Source organism: Rhinolophus sinicus, linkage group LG02 (assembly GCF_036562045.2).
Source record: "Rhinolophus sinicus isolate RSC01 linkage group LG02, ASM3656204v1, whole genome shotgun sequence".
In the NCBI taxonomy this organism is placed as follows: Eukaryota; Metazoa; Chordata; class Mammalia; order Chiroptera; family Rhinolophidae; genus Rhinolophus; species Rhinolophus sinicus.
In genome coordinates this window covers 90,591,008-90,618,320 of record NC_133752.1, presented here as the reverse complement: position 1 = coordinate 90,618,320, position 27,313 = coordinate 90,591,008, and the positions used below count along the sequence as shown (strand labels likewise).

At 37.0% G+C, this 27,313-nt stretch overlaps 1 protein-coding gene and 1 long non-coding RNA gene across 2 annotated transcripts in view; one reads left to right on the top strand and one right to left on the bottom strand.

Annotated features, from left to right (window-relative positions):
• Window positions 1–27,313, top strand: part of CUBN (cubilin) — a 238,602-nt gene that overhangs the window by 25,731 nt on the left and 185,558 nt on the right. Inside the window, exons 15-22 of the mRNA XM_074324816.1 lie at window positions 923–1,104; window positions 3,212–3,374; window positions 4,444–4,631; window positions 16,514–16,658; window positions 16,886–17,064; window positions 19,358–19,523; window positions 19,851–20,067; window positions 22,582–22,712. Coding sequence (XP_074180917.1) covers window positions 923–1,104; window positions 3,212–3,374; window positions 4,444–4,631; window positions 16,514–16,658; window positions 16,886–17,064; window positions 19,358–19,523; window positions 19,851–20,067; window positions 22,582–22,712 — 1,371 coding nt within the window. The remainder of the gene's footprint in view (window positions 1–922; window positions 1,105–3,211; window positions 3,375–4,443; window positions 4,632–16,513; window positions 16,659–16,885; window positions 17,065–19,357; window positions 19,524–19,850; window positions 20,068–22,581; window positions 22,713–27,313) is intronic.
• Window positions 13,274–25,901, bottom strand: LOC141570000 (uncharacterized). The gene is made up of 3 exons (XR_012493769.1): window positions 25,798–25,901; window positions 25,406–25,598; window positions 13,274–13,403 (listed from the first exon to the last, which is right to left on the bottom strand). It is a non-coding gene; the product is annotated as an uncharacterized LOC141570000 (long non-coding RNA).

Here is a 27,313-nt window from a genome sequence, read left to right as displayed (position 1 = left end):
TATGATATTAAGATGGGGTCTTATATTAATTTTTGCTCCAAAGGACACATTAGAGCTGATGGTCTGGCTAGGTCTTATTTTCGGGGAAACACGATTAAGTTTTGAAAAAGTCTCTTTCTCTGAACAACTGAGATGTTTTGTCATTAGAAACAATGAGAATCATGTAACTGATTTGTTTTACTTTTTACCTTGGCGGCAAAATTTTTTTTCCAAATAACCTACATAATTATGTAAATCTCATATCTTGCATATTTGAAATGTCACCTTATTTTTTTTCTCTAATTTATATTTATCGCAGTATAGATTTTTACTTAGCATTTTTATTTTTTGATTTTGCAGTAGCACTTCTCATAAGCCTGGCTTAGCCCTTCACTCGCTCCATTTCTGGGCAAATAGCTCAACCACTATAGGCATTTGAATTTCATCAATTATAAAATGAATGTTTTAACAATATCATAGTGTTAAGAAACCTTCTCAAATGAAAATTCTGTAGTGCTTAACTATTCTCATGTGTAAAATGATCTGGTTTGTAGAAAGACATAGAGGCTGAGAGAAGTTCAGAATTTTGAAGGAGTTAATATACAGAATGAATCTCCCTCCAAGTGAAAAATAAAATGAATCTATCATCCCATTATTCATCCCTTAGACAGTCAGCACTGTATTTTAAATCATATCATCATGTGATGGCTGATAAGCGTAGAGCTCACCACATGGGTGATTCATGTATTTATCAATTGGTGCTTCTAGACTTACAACTTTATCAAACCGGAAAACTGAAAGTCTTGTTTAATTTACGAGGGTGTCCAAAACTGTACATAGTGATTCAAATGAAGTTGGGCTTCTCACAGCAAGGGCCAGGTTAATTCTACATGAATTATATTTTGTATATAAATGTAAAGTTATTTTTTTCTTCTTATTTTAGAGTGTGGAGGTATACTGACAGACACTTACGGTTCTATTAAGTCTCCCGGATATCCTGGAAACTATCCCCCAGGAAGAGATTGTGTCTGGAGAGTTGTAACCAGTCCTGGCCTTCTGATAACATTTACTTTTGGGACCTTGAGTCTGGAGCATCATGATGATTGCAGCAAAGATTATCTTGAGGTAAACAATTATATTTAGCTAGAACCTATCATGCTATGATTAGAACTCAGAGAACTATGGTTTGGTGGTGCCCAGGGATGACCACAGTTCATTAGCAATAGTTAGATGCATTCTTCAATAGGCAGCCAATGTCTAAGTTTAGCTAAGTCCGTATTCTTAATTGGGCCAACTTGTTACTTCTTCTGGACTCCATTCGAATCTGGAAGAGACTGACTTGCTTTCCCATTATTTCCTGGAAGCCCGGTGCCCATGGGACTAGCAGAATTAATGAAACACTAAGTAATGGCTATCTTCTCCAATGCAGATTTAAATCTACAGTTGTCTGTGGCAAACTGACAAAAGCTGTTATATTCAAATGCCACATGCATATAGGTATACAAAAAATTTGGCTCTCCATTTGTAGACTGAAAAGATCATTGAGAAGATTGAATTCTTCTGTTGTTCCTGTCTTAGAGAAATCCCAGTACCCCTTTCAGTAGTGATAAAAGACACCATGCTTGTCCAAGCCCGTTACAGAGGAATGGGATGCTATGGAATTATTCGTAAAGGGTAGAAGGGTGCCACTGTCAAAAAGGGATCTTCACAAGTTCAAGTCATTAGTGATTTAGCAGTGCTGCTGGATTTGAAACCTTTGGGAATCATTGGAAAATCTACCTTTCCCTGGAAAATTTCATCAAGACAGTCTTTTGAATGTAGACATTGAAGTGAATTTTCTTGAAATTAATTTTCAGTAAATCCCATCAAATTAAATGTAGAAGTATTTTTTTCATTCCTATGTATTAATTTGGGTACACATATAATAGAAAGTATCAATCACTCTGATAATATTGAAATGCCTCTCATTTCTCTACAAGCTACAATACTTCAAGGAAGGTGTTACATATAGGAATAAAGTAATGCTACTCTATAATTCTGCTGTCAATAGAAAAAGTAATTTAAATGGACAAAATTGGCCACATTAAAAGATTATTTAGTCCTTTTGCTGCCTTGGTGTTCTATGTATTACAGAATTTGCAATTATAACACAATTATAGAGAGGTTAACATCGTTATTTAACAGATTTTAAAACCAACAATTAAAAAAGGATGTATAAGGCCACACTTTCAGAGTGGTGGTACTTAATTACTATTAATGTTGTACTTTTTAAATTCATTATGCCGTATTTCTGTTGTGTCTAATCTGACTTCACCTTTTTCACCTCTGATCCTCCCGAATACCTAGACCAACTTGTGAATCAGTTGACATGGCTGGCATTCATTCTACTATTTTCTTTGCATATATTCATCCTCTTCTTGATTCCTGGGGATTCATAATCGCAAAACAAATGCCTGGAAGTGGTGATCCTAGGAAAGAAAACACTAAGATTAGTAACATCATGAGAAAAAATTGAAGTATACATCCAGCCTCTGAATTCAAATTCGGACAGATGATAAGACATCAGGGATGATGGAAGAAGGAGTCTATCCTCTACTGAACCCCGGCCTTGTGTTCCATATATACCGTATTTTGCCATGTGTAATGTGCTCCCATGTATAATGCGCACCCACATTTTTAGCCCCAACTTTCAGGGAAAAAACCTTTTGTTTTAATTTTTTAATTCAAAATTTTATTTGTTTACATTTAGGTACTTGTTTTTTTTGTATTATAAAGGAATTTTAGCATTTATTTTTTAACATATTACGGTATAAGAAATTTTATGTACCGGTCAGAATTTTACGATATTTATGCATCATCGAAGGCCAAGAGCTCTTCGTCATTGAAAGTTTGTTGTTAGTTCAACAAAACCGATCATCATATTCCAGGGTATAATTTTGCATATGGATATCATTATTGATTTCTAGAGTTATACTTTTAACCCATAAGCATAAATAAAAGAATTAAAAACATTTATATAGATAACGAAATTAGTACTACCCATATGTAATGCACATCCTTATTTTTCCTCACAAATAAGTGCACATCATACACAGCAAAATACGGTACATATATGTGAATGGAAAACTTCTCAGAGCCATTACTTTTAAATGACGGAAATTAATGTACGAAGTGATTTGGGTTATTAAAATCTGACCATTAAAGCTTAATGATTCATTTTTTTTTGTTTTAGATCCGAGATGGTCTTTTGACTCAGGATCCTGTTCTTGGGAAATTCTGCACCACTCTCTCTGCCCCACCACTCCAGACTACAGGTCCCTTTGCCAGAATTCATTTTCATTCTGACAACCAGATTAATGACCGAGGTTTCCATATCACCTACTTCACCTCACCTTGTAAGTAATCTGATCATTGGGAGCTGACTATGAATGTCAAAGGACAGTGCTAAGCTTATATCTGTTTTATGTTTCAATGTGATGCTGCAGATAACTTACTTTCTTAGATTCATAACATGCGTTTGTAAACATTTCTCTCAGTTCAAGATTTTTTCTTTGTCTTCCCAGTGTTCTATTATTTATGCTACCATACCCCTGGATCCCTAAATGATGGGATCCACATTATGGTAGATATGTGTGAGGCACCTACAGTTGAAGAATTCAGACATTCATTCCCTAGCTGTGCTCAGTGTTCCCTTGTGAGCGATGATGCTCATGAGAGAAGTTATGTCTATCTTGACATTTGTCAGGTTTTGTTGCCAGTATGTCTTGAATTTGCACTGATGCTTTAAACCAAACCAACAAGAAAACAAGAAACTATGAAATGCTCTATGATTTTTATTTTAGGACTATGGAGTATTGTGTTCTTAACACACAACATTGTGCCTTGATGAGAATTCACAGGGTAGAAACACCATTTAGTTCTCAACATTAGGAAAAATAAGAGCGAACATCTTTTTCTGGTTCCCTTTCTCCATTTACTTTGGCTTCAGGCTGAGTCTACAGCTGACCTCCCATAATTTGTGTCATCCATACCTGTTTTTTTGTGCATAGCAACTCCCCTGACCACCTCTTGCTATCCTGTATTCATTATTCCTTTAATCTGATTCATTTTTCTGGTTATATATTATATGTTCTTACATGTATTTCATAAACTGCCTCAGATCTTCTTGGAATGAAGGAGATTACAAATATATTTGAAAAGCAATTTGCAGAAGAGGATGTTAGATGGGAAATCAGATCATGCATCTCTACACCTGTTTCTTTAGGCAGTACCTCAAATACACATCAAACTGGAAATCTTATAATTAGATAAGATATATAAATATATTAGCCTGTACAGGGTAAATAAAGTGGGCATATGACTGCATATGTATGTGAGTAAGTTTTTCAAAACTGTATCTATTGCCTGGGAGCCAGAGGAATGGCCACGCACATGACCTCTTCCTCCTCTTCCCGTTCTCTTTAGCGGATCTGCATTGCGGAGGGAACTACACAGACCCAGAGGGTGTTCTCTCTGAGGACTTGTCTGGACCTTTCACTCACAACAAACAGTGCATCTATATCATAAAGCAGCCCGTGGGAGAGCGAATAGAGGTCACCTTCACCCATGTGGAGCTGGAAGGTCAGAGTGGCTGTTCTCAGAGTTACATCGAGGTAACTTTCACTACTCGGTGGCCCTTAGATGATGTGTTTTCTATTCTGGAAAGCAGTGGTCTTCAAATGGGTGTTGGGCCAGCAGCACCGGATCTCCTGCAATGTAATTCTGTGCCCTGTTCCAGATCAACTGAATCAGAACCTCTAGGGGTAGGCTCAATGAGCTGTTTTAACAGGCCCTCCAGGTAATTCGGATGCAGGTTGGAGTCTAAACGCAGCTATTCTAGAGAGAATGGAAGAATTTGCCAAAAATAGATATAGGGATGATGAAACAGGAGATTGGTGAATAGCAAAGGACAAAATTGAAAGCTGAGACTAGAAACTCATAATAATGCTAAATAACAAGCTATTCAACTGAGTCCTAATAACGAAGGTGACTGACTGCAAATAAGTAAGACTAATAGGATTCACTAACAGGATACAGAGATTGTCCAGGACAATTTTTTATGTGATGGAACTCAAGCCAGAAAAGTAAAAGGATTTGCCCAGGTGAACTAGCGAGTCAGTGGCAGCCAGTTAAGTTAAAGCATTGAATAACTCTTGTTCTAAAGTTCAGATTTTTTTTCTTCATTAGTTCTGTTTATTCTCCTTCAGAAAACTTTAATTCTGATTTAAGTGCGTGTAATGGTTGTAACAAGAGTATCTGAAACAAAAAGGCAGTTTTTGTTTGCCTGGCCTGGTATTTCTTTTGCTTAATTATTGGTCAAGCCACAAATTAAAGTGCTGAGCAAGAGAAACAAAATACTTTTTGTTGAGCACAATCATTTTATATAAACTCAGAGAGGCACTGACAATTTTGCTTGCTCATGTAAGTTAGACCAACTCACTTTTCCAGGAAAAACCTATATAACCTTTTGCCCTCATCCCTCCTTCACATGTAGAGAGAGGAAACAGAATTTTAGCATAAGATCTAGACTTAGCTGAAGAGTGAAGTACATTGCACACAGCAATATATATTTTTTTAATTCAGAGAATTATTTTTTTCCCTCGGATGGTGAGGTGAATGTGTCTATTCATTAAATTTGTGTTTTCTAAAATCTCTCATAAGGTACATTAAAGTTTTATGCTATGGAGCAATTTTAGATATTTTTTATATAAAAATTAAACATCTGTTTTCCAACCTCTTTTTTTTTTCTAACTTTGAGAACAGTAAAAATAACTCACACATAGAGAATACTTATTATGTACCAGGTGCTCTTCTAAGACTTTAAAATACTGTAATAAATTAAATAAATAACACCTACTGTTTTCTAACTGCCTGTCAGATATGGTACATGCTTTACTTGAGTTACATTCATTGAATCTTCACAATCATGATTCCTATTTTTTTTTTTTTTTTTAAGATTTTATTGGGGAAGGGGAACAGGACTTTATTGGGGGAACAGTGTGTACTTCCAGGCCTTTTTTTCCAAGTCAAGTTGTTGTCCTTTCAATCTTAGTTGTGGAGGGTGCCGTTCAGCTTCAAGTTGTTGTCCTTTCAGTCTTGGTTGTGGAGGGCGCAGTTCAGCTCCAGGTCCAGTTGCCATTGCTAGTTGTAGGGGGTGGAGCCAACCATCCCTTGTGGGACTCGAGGAATTGAACTGACAACCTTGTGGTTGAGAGCCCACTGGCCCATGTGGGAACCGAACCAGCAGCCTTCGGAGTTAGGAGCATGGAGCTCTAACCGCCTGAGCCACCGGGTCAGCCCATGATTCCTATTTTTGATAGTAGGAAACTAAGGCTCAGAGAAGTTGTTATTTACCCATGGTTGCATGTCTGGGGAGTGGTGGAGCTGAGAATTGATTTTCCCAGTTCTAGTTGTACTGTTCTCTGATAGGAACAAAACTGCAATAATGTAGCTATGACTCTTAAGAGGTGGCTCACCTTCTCTAGGGAGGAAGCGCTCATGAATTTCCCGATTCCATAACTGGCTCCCTAGTCACAGGACTATAACATGGACCCAGAATCAATGCTTTTCTCAGGGAGGCAAACACGTAACTCTAATTTTCAGGGAAATCTGAATATCTTTCTATAGATCCTTTCTGGTGGTTCTAATGGCTCTAAGGATTTATCAAGGCATCTGGAATGATATATTCTCTCTAACTTTGCCGTACTCTTTAACTGAATTTTATTCAGGAGTTACATGAATTCCTCTGAATTAATTGTTCTGAAAAGTTATCACAAAAAATAATCATAAAACTAGCATTGAAAGATTTAGTTTTGTAAACTAGAATGGCAGAATATTTTGTAGCCAGAAAATGATTAGAGTTAATTCATCTAAGTTCTTATTTTAGTTCAGTCATTCGATTACTATATAACTTTGGACAATTCTTTGTCTGGATGCCTCAGATCCTGTCTCTGTAAGATGCCCTACCTATTCCTCCAACCTTTGTGAGGATAAATCAAGTAACTGAATGATAAAAGAAGCTTGAAGAATTTAAAACATTATACAAATGCAATTTTCCCAGGCTGAATTTCCAACTTCTGCCTTGTACTTATCAGTTCTGAGACAGCTGATGAGACCCTTTCATGGTTGGCCACTTGATATATCAACATTCTGATGTGCACACACATCGACAAAGCCTTTATCAGATTTCCCTCAAGGGTTGTTGATGAAAAAAATAAAGTAACTCTCTTATTAGAAAGACAGGTCATGTACAATAATTTGAATAATTGAATGGACTTTTCTATTATATTCTTGACCATCTTAAAGGAATACAACCAATTAATTTATAGAATTTTAGCACCATCAAGGGCCTCAGAGGTCATCTAATCTAAATCCTTAATTTTACAAATGAGGAAATTGAGGTCACAAATGTCATATTGTGTTATTGTCACAATGGGATTTAGATGTACCTACATGGGATTCTAGACAGACCTAAGTTGACTTAGGTCAAAATTCTCTTGTCATTAAATCACATCTATCCATCAGGAAAATTTGTGAACTAAGCCCATTGTTTAAAAAGTAGATCCACTTCTTTTTATGTCCTTCCAACAGTGGTCATTGGGAGAAAGTGATACTGGAACCAAACTCATATGACATTATTATGACTCAGTATATCATTCCCCAAAATGGTAGTTTCATTTTTAAAAGGTATACCGAAAAAGTGAAATCTTTAAGCAAAGACATTAAAAAAAAAATGTCTCGTTACCATGTGAATATGTCCTCTAAATGAAGATTAAGATAGCATTGCCTCTTGTATCCCTTTCATGTGTAGTGTGGATTTAAAAGAATTTTGCTCAGTTAGAGAGCTCCATAATAATTTATTTGAGAATACAATTTGACTAAAAAAGATAATAAATGTGTTATTGCCCAGACACAGTGTAGCATAGCTTTCTTTTTCTTTTTCTTTTCAAACAAGAAGCATACATTTATGTGTTAATTTTTGGATTTACATATCTCTAGCAACTAAATTTTCTACTGTTAAAAACATACATTGCCCATGGGTGGTGTGATGTGTCTGGTAACAAAAGAATGTAAGAACTGTTAGTTCATCTGTTTTTGTCTAAGAGAGCTTTTAAATTGTATAGAACAATTTAATGCAGCATCTTTCCAGAATAAAAAGCAGCACCTCTCATTAATATTTCACAAGGGATTTAGGCAGAACTCTGAGTGAAAGACACATTACGTAGTAATGAAAGTTTAATTTTTAATCTCAGAGAATGCAAATAGTAGGCTGAATAATAATTTCAGAAGCCTATATAATGCTAAGGTCTAAGCTTGAAATGAGGTGTGGAAAAATATGAATTGACTTGTCCACCCCAGCAAATCTCTTTGACCAATCCCATATTATCTGTCTCTGGCCCCACCAACACTCTGAGGAAGTGGAAAGGGAAAACTACAAGAAAGACTGATAAGGGAAGAGCAAGGGGAAGTGTCTTCTGGGGAAACAGGAGGGCTTCTGGGTAAGTTATTCTTTCTTAGAAGGGAAAAGCAAACAAAGATAAATGGCATAGAAAAGTTGAAAACTATAATTAATGAGATAGGCAGAAGTAAGTTACATTAAATTTGGTTTCTGAAATCTAGGGCATGTGTACCAATTCTATAAGTGCCTTTAAATGACAAGTTCATCCTATTTTAGACTTCTTGCCAATCCCAGTAAATTCACAAAGCAGAAAGTGTACACATATGTCTTTATCGTGCAATACAACTAGAAATTATTCATAAAAAAATCTAAAAGAGCCAACTACTTGGAAATCTATAAACTCTCTCCTAAATAATTACTGGGTCAAGGAAGGAAGTAGAAAATGAAATACAATTTAAAAAATAACAAAGAGAAAATGCTATACTCCTATATCAAGACATGATGAACTCAACTCTCAGGTAAAATCTTTATTTTAAAGAAGGAACCAAAAAATTGGGACGTGGGTGAGGACAAGGAGCTGAAGACCTGTTTTCCCTCGGAAGCTTTTCTCATCTTCCACCTCTCTCCTTGCTTCTACTCCCCACCTCCATCACTCCCAGCTGGCCCTGCACAGCTTTCTGTCTTCGCCATTCAAGTTCGCGAAGGACTTCTTTTGTGTGTTGCTGGCATTGAAGCTATTCAGCTCCAGGCTTGGGATTGGTTGAGGGACGGCTGTGATGGTTGGTCTGCCTGGACCTACTTGTTACCCTCAAGGGAACGTGCTGGTCAGTCTTGTGACTGTGATTCACAGAGTAATTCTTAAGGGTATAAACCCAAATGGCAAAGAAAGAATAGACAAACCTTTGACAACAGCAGCTGGAACACAGCCACAGCAAAAACACCAGAGCAGGCAGAGGAGTATCGTTTCCCCGTTAAGTACATATTGAAATTAATTTCAGTTCAGAGAAATATGTTTCTAGAGATGCCCCCATCCAAAAATAAGCGGGGGCAATAAGGAGATGTTCAGTCATTTGCATTCTTTAGCATATTGGATTTCAGTTTCTGTCAGAGACTGGAAACATTTGGTTTGTTTCTTAGCTCTGTTGTCAACACAGTTTTTCTACAATTGCGCAGCCATCCTGGTGCTTTTTAATGAAGTGATAAAATGTGCCATTGCTCAGGTGAAATTTATTGTCTGAATCATACCTTTTTGCTGTAATATTTAAGGAAAAATAAGGCTGTTTTTTTAAAAAAATAGTTTATTTAGAAAGTATCATGTAAACAAATTGTACCACTTTGCTTTTCTTTTTATACAAGACAAATGATGCAATACTGAAACCACTCATGAAGACTGTGCTTCTCCAGAAAGTTGGGATTTTTAAAAGAACCTCTGTGACCCATGCATGATTAGTAAAAATTTCCTTTAAGGCAAAAAGGTGAGCGTAGTGGGAGCCAGGAAAAAGACTGAGATGGTAGCTCCACCTGGCTTTGGAGATGTGAGAGACTGTATAGAACAGAGCTTTCATGTAGGAGTTGCATGTTCATGGGGGACCCACAAATCCAGTGGAACAAGTGAGGTGGAGAGCAGTGCATGGGAAGAAGAGGCTATGGAAAGGGCATCGGTCAGGAATGGCACAGACTATTTGGACAAATTGAGAGGATGGCTGTGCTCTGTGATATAAATGAAAGCAATATTGCATGGAAACATGATGAAGGACTTCAACTCTCTGTTTCACTAAAGGCAGGGCATTTGCCATCAGTCAGCCTCAGTTTCCTTGTCCGTAATAGAACTAGTAATATCCCTCTTTTCAGGAGAATTAAAAGAAGTCATTCATTCATTTATCTGTTCATTCTCTATTTGTCAAACAACTTAGATGCCAGGTACTGTGCAGGGGGGTGGTTGTGTAAAATAGATATTAAACTAGTAAGCACATGACTACATAATTTCAACTTGGGGAAAATACCGTGAAGGAAAGAATCACAACTATGAGAGAATAGCAGAGCCCCTGATTTTAATTGCGTGGTCAGGGGGAGCTCCCCGAGGATGTCACCTCTGGGGTCTGATGACGAGAAGGAGCCAGTAATGCAAAGAGCCAAGAGAAGGAGGATTCGAGGCAAGAGGCGCCAGCATAGCCTTAGAGACTGGATTGAGAAAAACAAACAAAAAACAACTTGACAAACTCAAAGAATTAAAAGTAAACTAGCACGACTAGAATTACAAAGGAGAAGAGGAAAGAAACAAGAGTGGGGCAGGAGCTAGATCTTGTATGGCTTTGCAGGTGGCAGTGAAGAACTTAGCTTTGTTAAATGACAAGGGACAAAGAGGAGAATGTCATTAGTGCAGCGCCCGGCCCGCCAGTGAGTGGTTGCTGCAAGTTAACGTGATGATGGCGATGGTGATGGGAAAGAGAAGGTGACGTACTGGAGTTTGCAGTCATGTAGGGACACATTTCTAGGTAAAACTAGACATGTATTCCTGATTATAGAAAAGCAGATTTTAAAAACAAAATCAGGTAAAGGATAAGTTTACTAACAGAGCTATCTGAAGTAGCACTCTTTCATGAGGCGTACAAGGTTTTAAAATTTTGACTATGAAATCATGAAACATACTAATGAATATTGAAGGAGGATAACCTAAGAAAATAATTTTTCGTCCCTGTGTAGCTTCTTACATCTCTTGTGCCTCCCCTGTTTTATCCTCTCAATGGGGTGGGGCCGCACTCCCTTTGCTGTGTACCCAGACGAACGCAAGGCTAGTTTCTAGGACCCAGTCTTTATTTTATCAGGGGCGTTTCCACCTGACGCTCATTTCACAAGAAGCCACATGTTACACACCACTGCCTAGTAGGGTTCTGAGTTCAGCTTCTGGTTGGGTTAAGCCCAAGTACCAGCATATTTATTTTGCTTGGAAGTAAAGTTTAATAACTTAAATAGATTTTGAAATTGTTATATAAAAACAAATCTGGACACATAGCTGATACAAACAAATAAACACATGCATTAAGGCATAGCTTTGGGACCTGATCCATTACAGATGTTAAATCTTACCCTGACTGGGCTCTAAAGCTCACATTTAAAATTTCAGATAGACTGTGTCTTTTGGCCCAGTTAATTTTAGTTCTCGCTATAGGCTAAAAATCATGGGTCATGGGTTCTATATTGGGTCTCTGGGCCTGAAACCACCAATGTTTGCTGGATGAATAAGGCACACAATGAAAAGTCTGGGCCTCGTCCACAGAACACTGAATTGGTCCCTGTCATTTTGTCGCGTCCAGCACAACATGGGCAGTGAGGGTGCAAGAAGGAGCGGCTTTGGGTTAAGTTTTTAAGAAAGAAACATACAGAGACTTAATGCAGTTAAATCTCAGAAGGCCTGGGGTCTCACAGTTCTGAAAGACTGGAGCCCAGAACAAAGCCGACTGGAGGTTTTTATTGATAAGTATACAAGGGAGTAGCAGTGTTTTTGGCACGGTCTGTGAGACTCACTTATCACGTTATAGAAACAACCCAAACCAATTATGTTGATCTTCAAACAGCCGAAGCAGAAAGTCCTTGAGGTGAGGTATGCAACTCTTTTAAGGGACATATATCACATGTTGAAATTGTTTCACAGAGCTGAGCAGAGAGAGTTTAATCTTATCACTCTCAAGAGTTTTCTTTCAATTAGGTGAGAAGGGAAAAGTCAGAGCCAGCAGCCGCTTTTCCCAGGCAGGAGGAAGGGGAGACAAGGCCCCTTCCCAAATCTTTCTAAGACAGCTCATCTGGGGTCTCCATGGGGTTCCGCCTGGCTTGAGTTGTCCCTCCCCCACCCCCCACCCCCGTGGGGGATCTTACTCATCTTTGGCCGCAAACCCTCTTTTGGAGACTAAATAGAGAGAAATATACAGTCCCAGAGATGCACAGTCTCACAGACTATTCTTTCCTTAAGGAAAGACACGGGGTGGGGGTCGGGGGTCAGTCTGCTAGGCTGTTGTGTGACAACATCATTTCTTCGCGTATGTGATGCACTGTCACCAGTGAATTTGGTGTGACACCTCTGCAAGTGACCGTGGCATGACTTCACCTGATTTCTTAAGAAGAAACTCTTTGTTAATACAAATCAGATTGCAATGTGAGTCATCTTTCTCTAGATTAAGCTGCAATAACAGTCAATAACACTACAATTGTCAAAAACAATAACAAAAAAAGTCTGTGATTCATAATAACCTACGTTTATTGTTTGCTCATGTTCATATGGTGATTTGGGGTCAGTCACAGCTCTGCTGACCTGTCCCCCGTCCCTTCAGTCCCTGGGACCCAGGCTCTTGGTCTTGTGAGCGGGCAAGTAAGAGGTGGTGGAATTGTGCAATGACTCCCAATACTTCTACTTGGAAATTGGGGTATCACTCCTGCTCCCAGTCTGTTGGGCGAATGCTGAGCTCAGTCAGTGGGAAGGATAAGTCTTTATTCTCCACGGGGAGGCATTGCCAGTCACACAGCGGTGAGGATAGGAAAGTAATATAGTCTGTCTCAGTGCACAATCACAAAGGAAAAGATGGGGTTTTTTGGGGGGGTGAGTGGGGGGTTGCCATTACCTAAGTCCTATCATATTGAATACAAAATGTGTTGCAACAGTATTTGGGGTCACTTTAGAGCATTTAATGAATTTTATTTGAAGTCTTCTTCAAGGAGGTTGCGGTTAAAGCATCGCCATGTCTGGGATCCAGGGACAATACAGGCTTTCAGAATTAATAAGGTTTTGTTTTCACAGAGAGAGAAACGCAGCCAAAATCAATTGTACCTCTAGGTTTAGACCCTGGAGCTCTATAAGTTCCTCTGCAAACATTTGCACTCCAGCTGCCTTTCTCCTTGCAATCGCCCTTGAATTTCATTAGTGAGGCCCAGGGGAATGGCTCACTTCAGCTGGCTCTGATGCTGCCGGGCTGTTTTTCTTCCTTCTTGTCATCTTCTAATGGGCAAAATAGAAAAGAGAGATACAGTCTTAGCAGAAGCGAATGGAACCCTGGAGGATTAGACAGCAGGAAACTGTCTTACTCTGTGTTTCTTGCTTTCTGGTTTCTCAGAACTGTTGTATGTCTGCAACTCTAGCAAAAATCGAACCATCATACCCTGCCTTAAAATGAACGTATCAACAAGTATTTGTCAAATACCTGTTTGTAAACTTCCGTGTTTAGGTACCAAAGGGGATACAGGCATTTTTTCTACCTTCAGAGGTTAGCTATTTGGTTAGTGACATTTAGCATAACTTTATGATAGTATGTGACAAATTTATGTTACAGCTCATAGAAAGGAACTGTTTCAGTGTGAGTCAGTGGGGAGGCATGTGATTTTTAATGTCTGCATGAGACTATCATATGGCTGTCCCATATTTATTTAATCACCCTCCTATTATTAGCTATTGGGAATATTTTCAATTCCTGTTATTATACAGCATACTTTGATGTGGATTCTCGCGTGTCTTTGCCTCTGTCTTGAATGATTTCCTTATGCTGGAGTGTTAGACGTGGAGTGTCCGAATCCAAAACTATGAACACTTTGGTTTCCTGATACATATTGGCAGATTGTTTTCCAGAAATGTATACTCCCACCAGTCGGAGACAGGAGTAACTGCCTTACATGTCACCACCAGCTCTGCGTATCATGCTTTTAAAATCTTCCCTTTACTGGCCATTTCCCTGAGCCTGGATAATCCTTTCAATCTCCGCTTGAAACTCATTTCCGCTGAGAAATAGTCCATAATCCCCTGTATGAGTTCAGAGTTTTGGGTTAAGTCAAGAGTTCTCCTTACTTTAAGATCTTTTTATATCACCCTTTCACTTTTCTGAAATGAAATTCATAGATGACATAACCTCACTACATACATGAGATAAAAATACATAAAGTTGTAAGTATACAATTTAGGAGAAAAACATTTTTTAAATAAATTTATTTCAGTATGTTAAAAGCCAGGGAAAGCTGCCCTTGGAGACAAGCAAAGCAATAAGTTGGCTCCCTGAATTACTATGAATGTCACAGTACAAACACAGGCTGACGTGGCTGTGTAGGTCGGTGACAAATTTTCTGAAATGGTGACTAACTCTGGGTCCCCAGCCACTAAATGTCAATAGTACACCAGCACCATTGTGTTAATAATTAAAACAAAGCAAAAAAAAAATGCCTTCACAGATTTCTGAAGTGCCCAATTTTGATATTTATTGAGAACCATTGTGTTAAGTAATAATACAGTACCCTGCACTTTCCCAAACGTGACATTCATGTTTTGTTTTTTTTTTAAAGCATGCTTTCTTGTTGGAAGTCCCTTGTGTGTGGGGACCCTCTCACAGTGCTGTTACCAGGACAGCCCCGGGTATTACCGATGCCTTAATAATGTTCACTGAGAAGATGAATTCATATTTGGATGGCTAGATCTTCCAAAATAATTCTACGTGAGGGAATGGCATGTACGAGTATATCCATGGACGAATTCCTGGTTTTGGTGAAAAACGTCTCGTGTCAGGAATCATAGCTGTTCTGTAGTCCACCTTTTCTATTTTTAGGCATTTTGCTAAGGAATTCACTCTCTGGTTTCATTTATTTGCTTCAACAGTGTCTTGAGCTAGGCTTGGATTTAGTAACTTGTCAAAGTTATTAAGTGAGGGGGTTTGGGACAGAGATGGGAATTGAATCTAGGCCTGTGTGACTCCATGGACTGTGCTCGTGGCCACTCTAAGACAGACTATTGATGAAAACAAACGCTCTTTATTATGTGATAAAAACAAAACAAAATAAAAAAACTTTCCTTTGCTCTTAATTTTCTAAGAGTTTTATTTCTAATAAATAGGAATGCTAACAAACTTTCTGACATCTATGGAGATATACAGTTTATCTTATTGGATCTATTGATGAGCTTTACTTGTAATTTGTCATTTTAAACAATCCTTGCATTACTCTTATTCTCATATTGCATTGGGTATATAAGCCTAACAATGGAGTGAAGTCACTTCTCTAGACCTGTGTTTTGGATTTTCGTATCTTTCTTAATAGGTGAGATTAATCCATCGTTTTCATTTGTATTCTCTATGTTGGGATTTGGTAAGGTGGTTCTGAGAAAAATTAGTTGGGAATTGTTCCATGTTTGAGGGTACCTTAGAACAAATTATATATGGGAATTATTTGTTCCTTAAAAGTTTAAAATAACTTACCAGGTAGAACATCTTCTGGGAGTTTTTATGTGGGGAAGTAATTTTTTGATAATGTTTTCAATTTTATCCATGGCTTATTATCTATTCAAATTTTACTTTCCTTCTTATTGAGATAATTGTAGTGATTTTTATGTTTTCTGGAAATAACCATTTCAAACATTCAACAATATTAGCATAGAGATGTACGTAGAATTATCATATTAAACAAATTCCTCAGTATCTGTATTTGTACCATCTTTGTCATTTTTAATTTTGTGTATTTGTGCTTATTTTCTTTTATCATTATTGCCAAAGATATATCTTTTATACCCCCATCCCCCAACCTTCCTTGAAAAAGTTCTTGAGTGTATTCATCAATTCTACTTTCTTTTGTATTTTGTTTGTTATGGTTTGCTTTTATTTTTACTTTGTTATTCCTTATTTAAATACTTTTTTCTAATTTTTAAGTTGACTCCTTAGAGTTCCTTTCTTTCTTTTTATTCTTTTTATTGTGCATTCTGTTTTTCTTTCAGTAATGAAAGCAGTTTAGTCTATGACTTCCTTTGATTACAGATGTGGCTTAAACTTGCATATTTTAATATGCTGTCTTCTCACATTTTATTGTTTTTTAAATAGTCCATCACTGTACATTTATTTTCTCTTTGATATTGTGGAAATCATTAAGAAAATATTTTTTAAATTCTAATGCTTTTCGACTTTTTTGGCTTAAGATTTTGTTATCAATACTTAGTATCACTGCATTGTGCTAAAAATTTGTAACCCAAATCAGATTATGACTCATTTTCAATCTGCCATTTTTCTTATCTCCAAATAATGCCACCACTGCCAAGGTAATATTGTTGATTAAGATTACAGATCTATTTTATTTTTCTGTTAGGTTCGAGATGATACAACCTTACTTGGAAAAGTCTGTGGCAATGAAACCCTCTCTAATATTAAATCCATTACCAATAGTATTTGGATCAGGCTTATAATGGATGCTTCTGTTGTAAGAGCTAGTTTCAGAGCTGATTATCAAGTCGGTAAGAAAACATATGCCTTAGTTTTTAAATATCTAATCTCTCTGATTGTAACATTTTAATTTCTGGAAATAAGTTAGTCATTTTATGTCCTCGAGTGGCAAGGAAAGAATTCTAATCGTAATGTCACATTCCATTATATCCTTGTGCATAATTAGACTTTGCAATAAAATTGAGGGCAAGGATCATTTCTCTCTGGACAAACACTTCTATCACTTTCATATCTACAGCTTGTGGAGGTGACCTAACTGGAGAAGGGGTCATTTGCTCCCCCTTTTACCCTAATGTGTATCCAGGAGAAAGGATCTGCAGGTGGACTATCCACCAACCCCAAAGCCATGTAGTTCTTCTCAACTTCACTGCCTTTGAAATTGGAAGTTCCGCCCACTGTGATACAGATTATATTGAGGTAAGAGTGAAACACCTCTGAATGTTTGTATTTGGTTGTATATGATTAAAAATCTTATGCTATGCTAGCTTCAAATCGGTTACAGGAAACAAGACTGGTTTGTACAGACCATTATCTGTTACGAATATAGATATAAAAATCCTCAACAAAATACTAGCTAACTGAATCCAGCAGGATATAAAGAGGATTATACACCAAGACCAAGTGGGATTTTCCTCCGAATGCAAGGTTGCTAGACATCCAAAAATCAGTTCATGGAAATGAATTTTTTTTAAAACCACATGATTACCTCAATAGATACTGAACTTGACCAAATCCAATACCTTTTCATGATAAAATTACACTACAAACTAAGAATAGAAGGGAACTTCTTTAATCTGATAAAGGGTATCTGTAAAAAACCCATAGCTACATAATTTTTACTAATGAACACTAAATAGTCAGTAAAAAGACATCTGTTCTTGCCACTTCTATTCAACATAGTAGAAATTATAGCTGGGGCAATTAAGTAAGGAAAGGAATTAAAATGCATACAGAATGAAAAGGAAGGAGTAAAACTGTCTCTGTTCACAGATAATATGATCTTGTATATAGAAAAATCAAAAGAGTATAGATACACACACACATAAACTATTAGAACTAATAAATTCATCAAGTTGCAGGATATAAGATCAAAATACGAAAGTCATTTCTTTTTCTATACACTAGCAATGAACAACTGGAAAATGAAATCAAGGAAACAATTCTATTTATAATAGCGTAAAAATGAATAAACATTGAGGAATAATCTTTAAAAAGACATGTATAACTTATACTCTGAAGACTACAAAACATCTTGAAGGATATTAAAGACCTAAAAAAAATGGAAAGACATCTTATGTTCATGGGTTAGAAGACTTAATGTTGTTAAGATGGCAGTACTCCCCAAATTTATCTAAAGAGTCAGTTCAATCCATATCAAAATCCCAACTGGCATTTTTGCAGAAATTCACTAGCTGGTTGTAAAATTCATATGGAAATGAAAGGGAATCAGAGCATTCTTGAAAAAGAAGAACAAAGTTAGAGGACTCATACTTACTGATTTCAAAATTTAGAACAAAGTTACTATAATCAAGAAGTGTGCTATTTGAGAAAAGATAGAAATATGGAACAGAATTGAAAATCCTGAAATAAATCCATACATTTATGGCCAGTTGATTTTTGAAAAGGGTAACAAGACATTTTAATGGGAAAAAAATAGTGTTTTCCACAAATGGTGCTGAATATCTACATGCAAAATTATGAAACTGGACCCCTGCCTTACACCCTTCACAAAAATTAACTCAGAATGGATCGTAGATCTAAATATGGAAGCAAAAACCATGAATTCTTAGAATATTAGGCAAAGCCTTCTTACATATGACACAAACAACATAAACAACAAAAGAAGAAATAAGAAAATTGGACTTCATCAAAATTAAAGATAACCTAATTTTAAAGATGGTCAAAGAATCTGAATATATCTTTGAAGATAAGCAAGTGGTCAACTAGTCCACTAATCATCAGGGACATGCATATCAAACCACGCGAGACAGTGCTTCACACCCACTAGGATGGCTGTAATAGAGGCAGATAATGACAAGTGTTTCCAAGGATGTGGAGAAATTGGAACACTTTTATATTTGTACACTGCTGGTGAGCACATAATATGGTACAGATGCTTTGGGAAAGAGTTGGCAGTTCCTCAAAAAGTTAAATATGGAGTTATCATCTGAACCAGCAATTTCACCCCCAGGTATATACCCAGGAGAAATAAAAATATATGTCCACACAAAAATGTGTACATGAGTGACTACAATTATTATTCATAATAGCCAAAAAGTATAAGCAATCTAAGTGTCCATCAACTGATAAATGAATTAATAGAATGTGATATAGTCATACAGTGGAATATTACATGACATTAAAAAGGGATGAAGTAATGACACATGCTAAACATGGATGAACCTAGAAATCATTATGCTAAGTGCAAGAAGCTAGTCACAAGAGACCACGTATAGACTCCATCTATTTGAAATGCAGAATAGGCAATCTATAGACAGAGCAAGTAAATTGGTGGCTGCCTGGGGCTGGGGTTTTGAGGGGAATAAGGAGTGATGGCTAATGGGCGTGGAGTTTCTTTTGAGGTGACAAAAATGTTCTGAAATTGGCTTTTACTATATTAATAAAAACATTTCAGAAATAATCATTCTTGAAGTAGTCTTCCAAAATAAATATCTAACAAAATAAATTTGAATATATCTTTTTTACTCAGGTTGGTAGCAGTTCCATTTTGGGTTCTATTGAAAATAAAAAATATTGTGGCACAGACATACCTTCATTTATAACATCGGTGTACAATTTTCTTCATGTCATATTTGTGAAAAGTTCTTCTACTGAAAATCGTGGTTTCATGGCAAAGTTCAGTACTGCAGGTTTGGGTAAGTGATTGATTCCCTCTTGGGCTTATGTCAGAATAAGTGAACAATGGAAATAAATTATTATGAAGAATTTGTCTACACAGTAGTCACCTACACTGTAAAAATTTTTAAGTATACTCAAAGGCAAAATGTATATATTTTTAATCAGCACATATCAATAGTTAATTGATGTCTATTAATAAAACAAAAACTAGATTTTCTGAAGTGGCATATAAGGAAGATTTTTCTTTTTGAGTTTTTAAGAGGCTACGACCAGATTATTTTATTTTGTATTTCAGGTAGCTTGGTGGTTAGTTGTTCTGATAATTACTATTTTTATTTTAACAGCATGTGGAAAAAGTCTTACAGAACCCACAGGAATCATTCAAAGTCCTGGCCATCCAAATATCTACCCCCATGGTGTTAATTGTACCTGGCATATATTAGTACAACCTGGCTACCTGATTAAGTTGATATTCAGGAGATTTCATCTGGAGTTTCATTACAATTGTACAAGTGACTATCTGGATATTTATGACACTGGTTCTGAGACATTTCTTGGGAGGTGAGATTATTTAGTTTTGAGGGTTTTTTTTTTAACACAAAAATTTTTAACACAAAAATTTTCTTGCTTCAGTGAAGGATGGTGGATGGTAAAATCCACCATAGTGTTATAAATACCAGGTGAGATCAACATGCTTCTCAATGATCTTTTCTACATGACTACCCTGTAGTATTGAACTTTCATATTTAAGTCTGGACGTACGTGTCCACCCACAAAGGCATCCCTAAAACCAAGGTAATGCACACATCCATACCCCTTCCTACCCATGATAGTTCCTCACTTCAGCCCCACGTCCCCATCCCCAGGAGATCAATAACCTGCTTTCTATCATTATAAGTTAGTTTTCATATTCTGGAATTGTATAAAAATGGAATCATACTGCATGTACCCTTTTTTTAATCAGTCAGCATAATGTTTTTGTGAGCTTCTTGGATCTCAGAACTTCTAATTTCATCAAATTTGAAACATTTTTGGCCATTACTTCTTGAAATACTTGAAATTCTGTCTCCCCTTCCCATTTGAGGACTCTGATTACTTGTATCTTAGGGCATTTGATATTGTCCCACAGCTCACAGAAACTGTTCATTTGATTTTGAGTCTTTGTTCTCTGTGCGTTTCATTTTGGAAAGTTTCTATCACTGTGTATTTAAGTACCCTTATCTGTTCTGTAATGTCAGTTCTACTATTAATCCTACCAAGTATATTTTTTCATCTTAGACATTGTTGTTTTCATTTCTAGAAGTTTAATTTGGGCCATATTTTATATCTTCCATCTCTACTTTACACACTATTTTTTTCCTCTAGCTTCCTAAATCTGTAGGATGCAGTTATAAGTATTTTAATGTCTTTGATTGCTAATTCAGTCATCTTTGGCATTTCTTGCCATGTTTTCATTGATCAGTTTTTCTTCCAATTATGGATTATACTTTCTTCCTTTTCATCCCTGGTAATATTTGATAGAATGCCCGACATTTTCAATTTTGTGTTTTTGTACACAAAAACTGGTTGTTATTATATTCCTATAAGTATTTTTGAGCTTGTTTTGGGATGCAGTTAAGTGACTTGGAAACAGTTGGATCATTTCCAGTTTTGCTTTTAATGTCACTTGCTTCCCATCTCTGAAGAGTCATCACCCTTCACTGCTTGATATCCAGTGTCTTGAAAGCCATTGTTTTGTATATTTTGACCAGATTTTTAGTTGTTTCAGGTGTAAATTTACATCCAGCCCCTGTTATTACATCTTTGTTGGAAATGGAAAGCTCCTCATATCTTTTTTATTTCTTTTTCTTGCATTTCATTTTTTCTCATCCATTTATAAACATTTTCCCTTCATTCATATTTTCTTAAACTTTTTTCTCCTCCTTTTATTCTCCCTCTTCATATTTTGTTCTTATTTGTTTTAATCTTTCATTCTAAAACTTTCTTCTTTTCTGTTTAATTTTTATGGTACTTGACGCATAATGCTGCAAAATACATAGTTTTTGCTGAATGACGTAAACTGCTGTAATGATCTTGCCTAATTTGGCAGAATGGGCATATACAGACACATTTAAAATATTAATTAAGTCACCTGTCTTTATTTTAATCAAGATATCAAATCTATTTTAAACTGAAATGGTATACACACCAATGTTCTTTTTCTTCTTCAGAAATTATCAATTTACCATATTCGATGCTTTCTCTTATTTTGGTTTCTGTTTTTATCCCCATCGATTCCATTTGGTTAATTTTACCAAATGTGCTTTGATTTGAGATTTCTATATTCTAGTCACTCCTTCTTACAGGTATTTCTTTAGAAAAAAAGCTCATGGCATAATGTCGTTTATCATAACTCCCCTTTTAGTATTATTAGAATAGTATTTCTGAATAAAATTACTTTTATTCAGCAAAGATTTGACATGACTTTGTAATCAAACTCTTGCCTCTGCCTAGGCCAACTTTTTAAAGATAATACATTCTACCTATGTAGGGCTTACTATTCTAGGCAGTGTTAGTCCTTTAAACACAGTATCTTAACTCATAAAATTCTCAAAACTACTCTATGATGTAGGTACTGTCATCAGCCCCACTTTGGAGATGGGAAAACTGAGTCATACAGATTGAACGGTCTGCCCAACCCAAGGTCATAATGCCTCTAAGTGACAGAGCTGACTCTAGAGTCTGTGCTCTCTGAGTTTATGATATGTTTTCCTTTATTGTGTAAGTTTATTCCATTTCTATTAATAAGTTCATTAATATGCTATATAGCAACCTAGTATAGATTGTAATTGCTGATTACACTAAACGTCTTATATATGACAAGTCCCACAGCTAGGTGCACACATAAAACCATTTCAGGAAAGTATTCACGAATAGGATGACCTTCAGCAACTTGATACATGTTTGTGCCTGAAATATATTTGCTTTTAAAGGTTCATAGAAGACATTATTATTATTTACATGTCCTAATTTTGGTACATCATTTCAAGTGTACTAAAAGTGTTTAAACCTGCGTTCTTTCTTGGTTTCAAATAGATATTGTGGAAAATCAATCCCGCCCTCTCTTACCAGCAGTAGCAACTCATTAATGCTTGTGTTTGTGGCTGACTCTGACCTCGCTTATGAAGGCTTTTTAATAGACTACGAAGCAATGAATGCATCAGCAGGTAACAAAACAGCATTTGCATACTTGGTTTCATTTATTCCATTACAAAGTAGTCTTGTGAGAATACGTGATCCCCCAACCTGTGGCACCCAATGAAAGCTGTATTGAAAAGAAGTCTAGTGACATAAGTGCTTCCCCTGTTCATAATAGAGTAATGGTTGAACAAGACTATTGTTATCAATGTTAAATTTTCTTAATTTTGGTAATTGTGTAGTGGTTTTATAAGAGAATGTTTTTGTTCTTAGGAACTAGACACTGATGTTTCCGGGGGTAAAAGCATGTGATGTCTTCAAATTACTCTCAAGTGGTTCAGAGAATAAGGGAGTGAGTAAGTCAGAGGGAGGAAGTGTGAGAGAGAGGGCAATGGGGCAGCATACAAGTATGTAATAAATCTGGGGGAAAGGAATTCAGGAGCTAGTTCTTATAACTTTCCTGTGAGTTTAAACTTTACCAAAATATTATCTCTTCTACCAAAGAGACAGAATGCTTATTTTAAGAAATTAGAAAAAGGGCAACAGCAGATAAGAGTAAGAGGCTACTACATGGGATTCTGTGGCAGGAAATGGAAGTTTTCTTGGCAAAATATACATTTCTGTATTTGACTTAATGAAATTGTGCCTTTTTAGCATTTATTCCTTTCATTGTATTTTTCCTGTTATTTCATTTTCATCACTACTTTGCTCTTTGCAAATGCAGCATAAAGAAACAAACATCTTTTGCAAGGAGAGTCGTTGGGGTTATTTGTAAACCGGAGATGCTCCAGACCCAAAGCCTCTGGGACTTATGAGATAGTCTTGTTTCTTTAGGCTTATGTTCCCACCTGGGATAGGTACCATTTTGAAAAATATGGGTTTTCTTTTGAAAGACACTGAATGGACTGAAATGCTGTTGATCTAGGGTAGATTTATAGTACACACATGAGCTTCCCAGGCATTTCACAGCCTCCGCATTGCCCCAGAGGCAAGGTGCGATTCACTGACACTCTCCTCAGAAAGTACTGGGAGCTTTTCCTGTGTCCAGATGTGCTCTCTAACACAGTCGTGTGTCCAGAGATCACTGGGTACTCATCTTTAAAGCCCCTGCTCCAATAAATAAATAAGTAAGTAAGTAAATAAATAAATAAATATACATTTTTTAAAAATCTCCCACTCAGAACCCCTACCCAGTTTCTCATTGATTTCTCCTCTGTGTGGCTCACCACTACTTTTCTTTTCTTTTCTTTTTTTTAAATGCCAAACATTTGTTATTATTTATTTATTTTAACAGGACTTTATTGGGGAACTGTGTGTATTTCCAGGGCTTTTTTTTTCCCCCAAGTGAAGTTGTTGTCCTTTCAATCTTAGTTGTGGAGGGTGCTGTTCAGCTTCAAGTTGTTGTCCTTTCAGTCTTAGCTGTGGAGGGTGCAGCTCGGCTCCAGGTCCAGTTGCCCTTGTTAGTTGCAGGGGCACAGCCCACCTTCCCTTGTGGGAGTCGAGGAGTCGAACCAGCAACCTTGTGGTTGAGAGCCCACTGGCCCATGTGGGAATCCAACCGGCAGCCTTTGGCGTTAGGAGCACGGAGCTCCAACTGCCTACTCACCGGGCTGGCCCACCACTATTCATTTCAAGCAAAACTACTGTTCTCTGCAGTAGTTCAAGCTCTGTGTTTTGATAGCAGGGCTTTAGATTTCTCCAGAATCCTGAGTGTGAGAGAATCACACACCTTTCTCTCCGGTGGGACCTTCTTTAGGAGACAGTTCATTATTCAGCTCAACCACACGGGAAATTGAATCCCCAGCAATTACAGTCAGTTGTATTCCACAACTGACAGAGTCATGGGACTTTGTTCATGAGGTTAACATCCAGTGACCAAAATGGGATTTTCAACAAATTTTAGTGTGCACACAATTTTCCATACCTCTGTGGTTTTCTCTGCTTCATATATTTGGCCTGAATCACACTGTATATTAGATTAGGATTTAGAACCAGTCACTTGAACTCTCTGTACTCTCATTTTCTCATCTGTAAAATTAAAAGATTGGATTTGATGATCTTGGAGATGTCTTTCGGCTCTAATCAACTGTATGAACACAAGTTTAATTTGCTGCATGAATAAACTAGCTGTATCTTAGCTAATATACGATGCAGGCAGGCCCTCCTGAAAATATAATATAAATCTTTGTAACAATTTGCAAAATAAGACAGAGCTCTGTAATGACTAAAACAGTGCTGCTAATACCACACTAGCTTGTAAGGCAATAGCTGGTGCAGTAAGAACCAAGAGCAATCGAAATAATGTGGCAGAGAAGATGTTAAAGTTAATTTTTAATTAAAAAAAATTCAGAAAGGTAAGATACAGGTAAAAGAAAAGTAAGTTGAGAAAAAGGAGAGAAGCAAGCTGGACAGAAAAGGAAACTAATAAAGGAAAAGAAAAGAAGAAAAGACAAGCGATGAAAGAAGGGGATCCTGGCGTGCTAACTCAGAAACTCCACAGTCTGCCTCCCGGTGTTACGATCATTTCTTTGGCCTCTGTTGGTTCCAGACAGGGCTGAAAACCCAGAGCGTGTTTGCTTTCCACCCCTTGGACAAGCTGACTGGTCACTGTGTGCCTGCTTTTTTTGCTGGATGAACTCATCGTTCTGACTAACACAGTCAAATATTCTAAATAGCAATCAGATTATTGGACCCAGGAAGCCATATGGCACCCTTAGCTTACCATTTTGGGGCGTGTCTCAGTTTCCCATCAATCAGGACGTGAGTGACAGGCTCTCATCTACTGTGGAGATGGCTCCTTCCTGCAGGACTGCTCAGGGAAGCACTGGGCCCAGGAGACTGCTGTGCGGTTAGGCTGGTGACAGCCAGGCAGTGGGCAAACCCTCCCGGCAGGCTGAGGCCAACTGAGCTCCCACCTGGAAAGAGGGAGGTGTTAGGATGCTTTTTTTTTCAGTTGTCATCTTATTTTTTAGACTTTCTGCAGTATAAAACAGTATCAGGGAAAAGCATCCCTGGAAGTTCAATCGTTGGCCCCCATTCTATTTTATTTATTGCTCTAGCAGAAGTTACTTTCCAAGCGACAATGAAAGTATTTGCTTCTTGATTTCTACTTACTTGGCACAACAGGTGTGAGTTTCTCTGCTGAAGTCTTTCCTGTCTTCATCTGATAAAGATTAAATTTCCTGACTTGAATCCAGTTACTTTTCCATCTGTAGGACATGCCATGGGGCTATGATGTCAGCCTCTAAGTATGTGTTTGGGAGGAGAGAGATTGGCTTCTGGTCATTGCTTTGACTTCCTCCCTCATCACTGTTTCTGCCTTCGTCCAGATGTGCCTGGGGAAAATAAAAGCAAAAAACTAACGAGTGAAATGTTTGTGGGTAGAAACTCTTGAGATTTTCTTCATAACTGATCATAAGACAAGGTTTTAAATGTTTGCCTATTTAAAGTATGAAACATTTCAATTCTGTGAGATTACTTAACTTTATTTACCTAATTTGTAAATGAAATCCAGTAGAATAGTGTTCCCAAACTCTACTGTTCATAAACTTGGGGTAGGAGTTTCTTCTTACAAATTTAATCGATTAGTTAACTTTACTAATTTAAAACTGTAATTTTATATTCTATTAACATCTGCTGCATATACGTTAATATAATCCTACCAAGAGGGAACTTTAAAAGTATAAGAAATAGAAAAATGTACTTGATGCATTTTCTATTTTAACAATAAAAAAAAAACCCATATAACATCTAATTTAGTGTTTTCAACATTGCACCATTCATGACTCATTAGTGGGTCATGAAATTTATTAGGTGTGAATTTGCATTGAACAAACTTGCATTTGTTAAAAGTAATGAACAGAATAGTAAGTATCAGGGTTTATCATACAAAGTTTGGTGTTTATGAAAACTGCAATATTTCTGTGTATGCGTGATTGATATAAATTGTGTTTTTTATGGTGGGTCAGAAAGTTTGAAACACTAATCTAGTCCAATTATCTTGTTTTTTAAAGGAAGGAAATTGAAGTCCAGAATTGAATTTATCCTCCCAAGAATACACAGCTAGTTGGTTTAGCAGACAAACCCCCAAATCCAGCCCCAACATCCAATCCATTTGTCTTACTATGTCTAGATTAGCTACTGGAAATGCTCTAGATGAACTGTCATTGTGTGGCTGCTAACATTCATTTCAGAGCTATAGTAGAAACGTGGTGGACTTTTCTGTAAAGAGAGAGCTTTATAGTTGCCTGGGGGAAATGGGCAGGAAGTTTCAGAACCACATCAGTCTAGGGTTAAAAGTGGACCCTAGTGGGCTTTCCCAGTCTCCTCACTCTCAGCTCAGAGGTCCCACCGACTCCCCGTGTGTGTCTGTTTCTCATCAGTCATCTCGGACTGAGCTAGATAGGGCACCTAAAAGTTAGAAGTCAAGGAATGATTACAAGAAGGGTGAAAGAGGGTTTCTGTAGAAGAAACAAATATAGACAGTTTTTGCATCTGTTTTAGAACTTAAATCCAGTAGAGCAGTTTTCCCAAAGTGTACTGTTCATAAGAAACTTGGGGTAGGATTTTCTTGTTACAAATTCAGGTATTGGGGTCCTAGCCAGAAATTCTGATTCAAATAGCTCTAGGG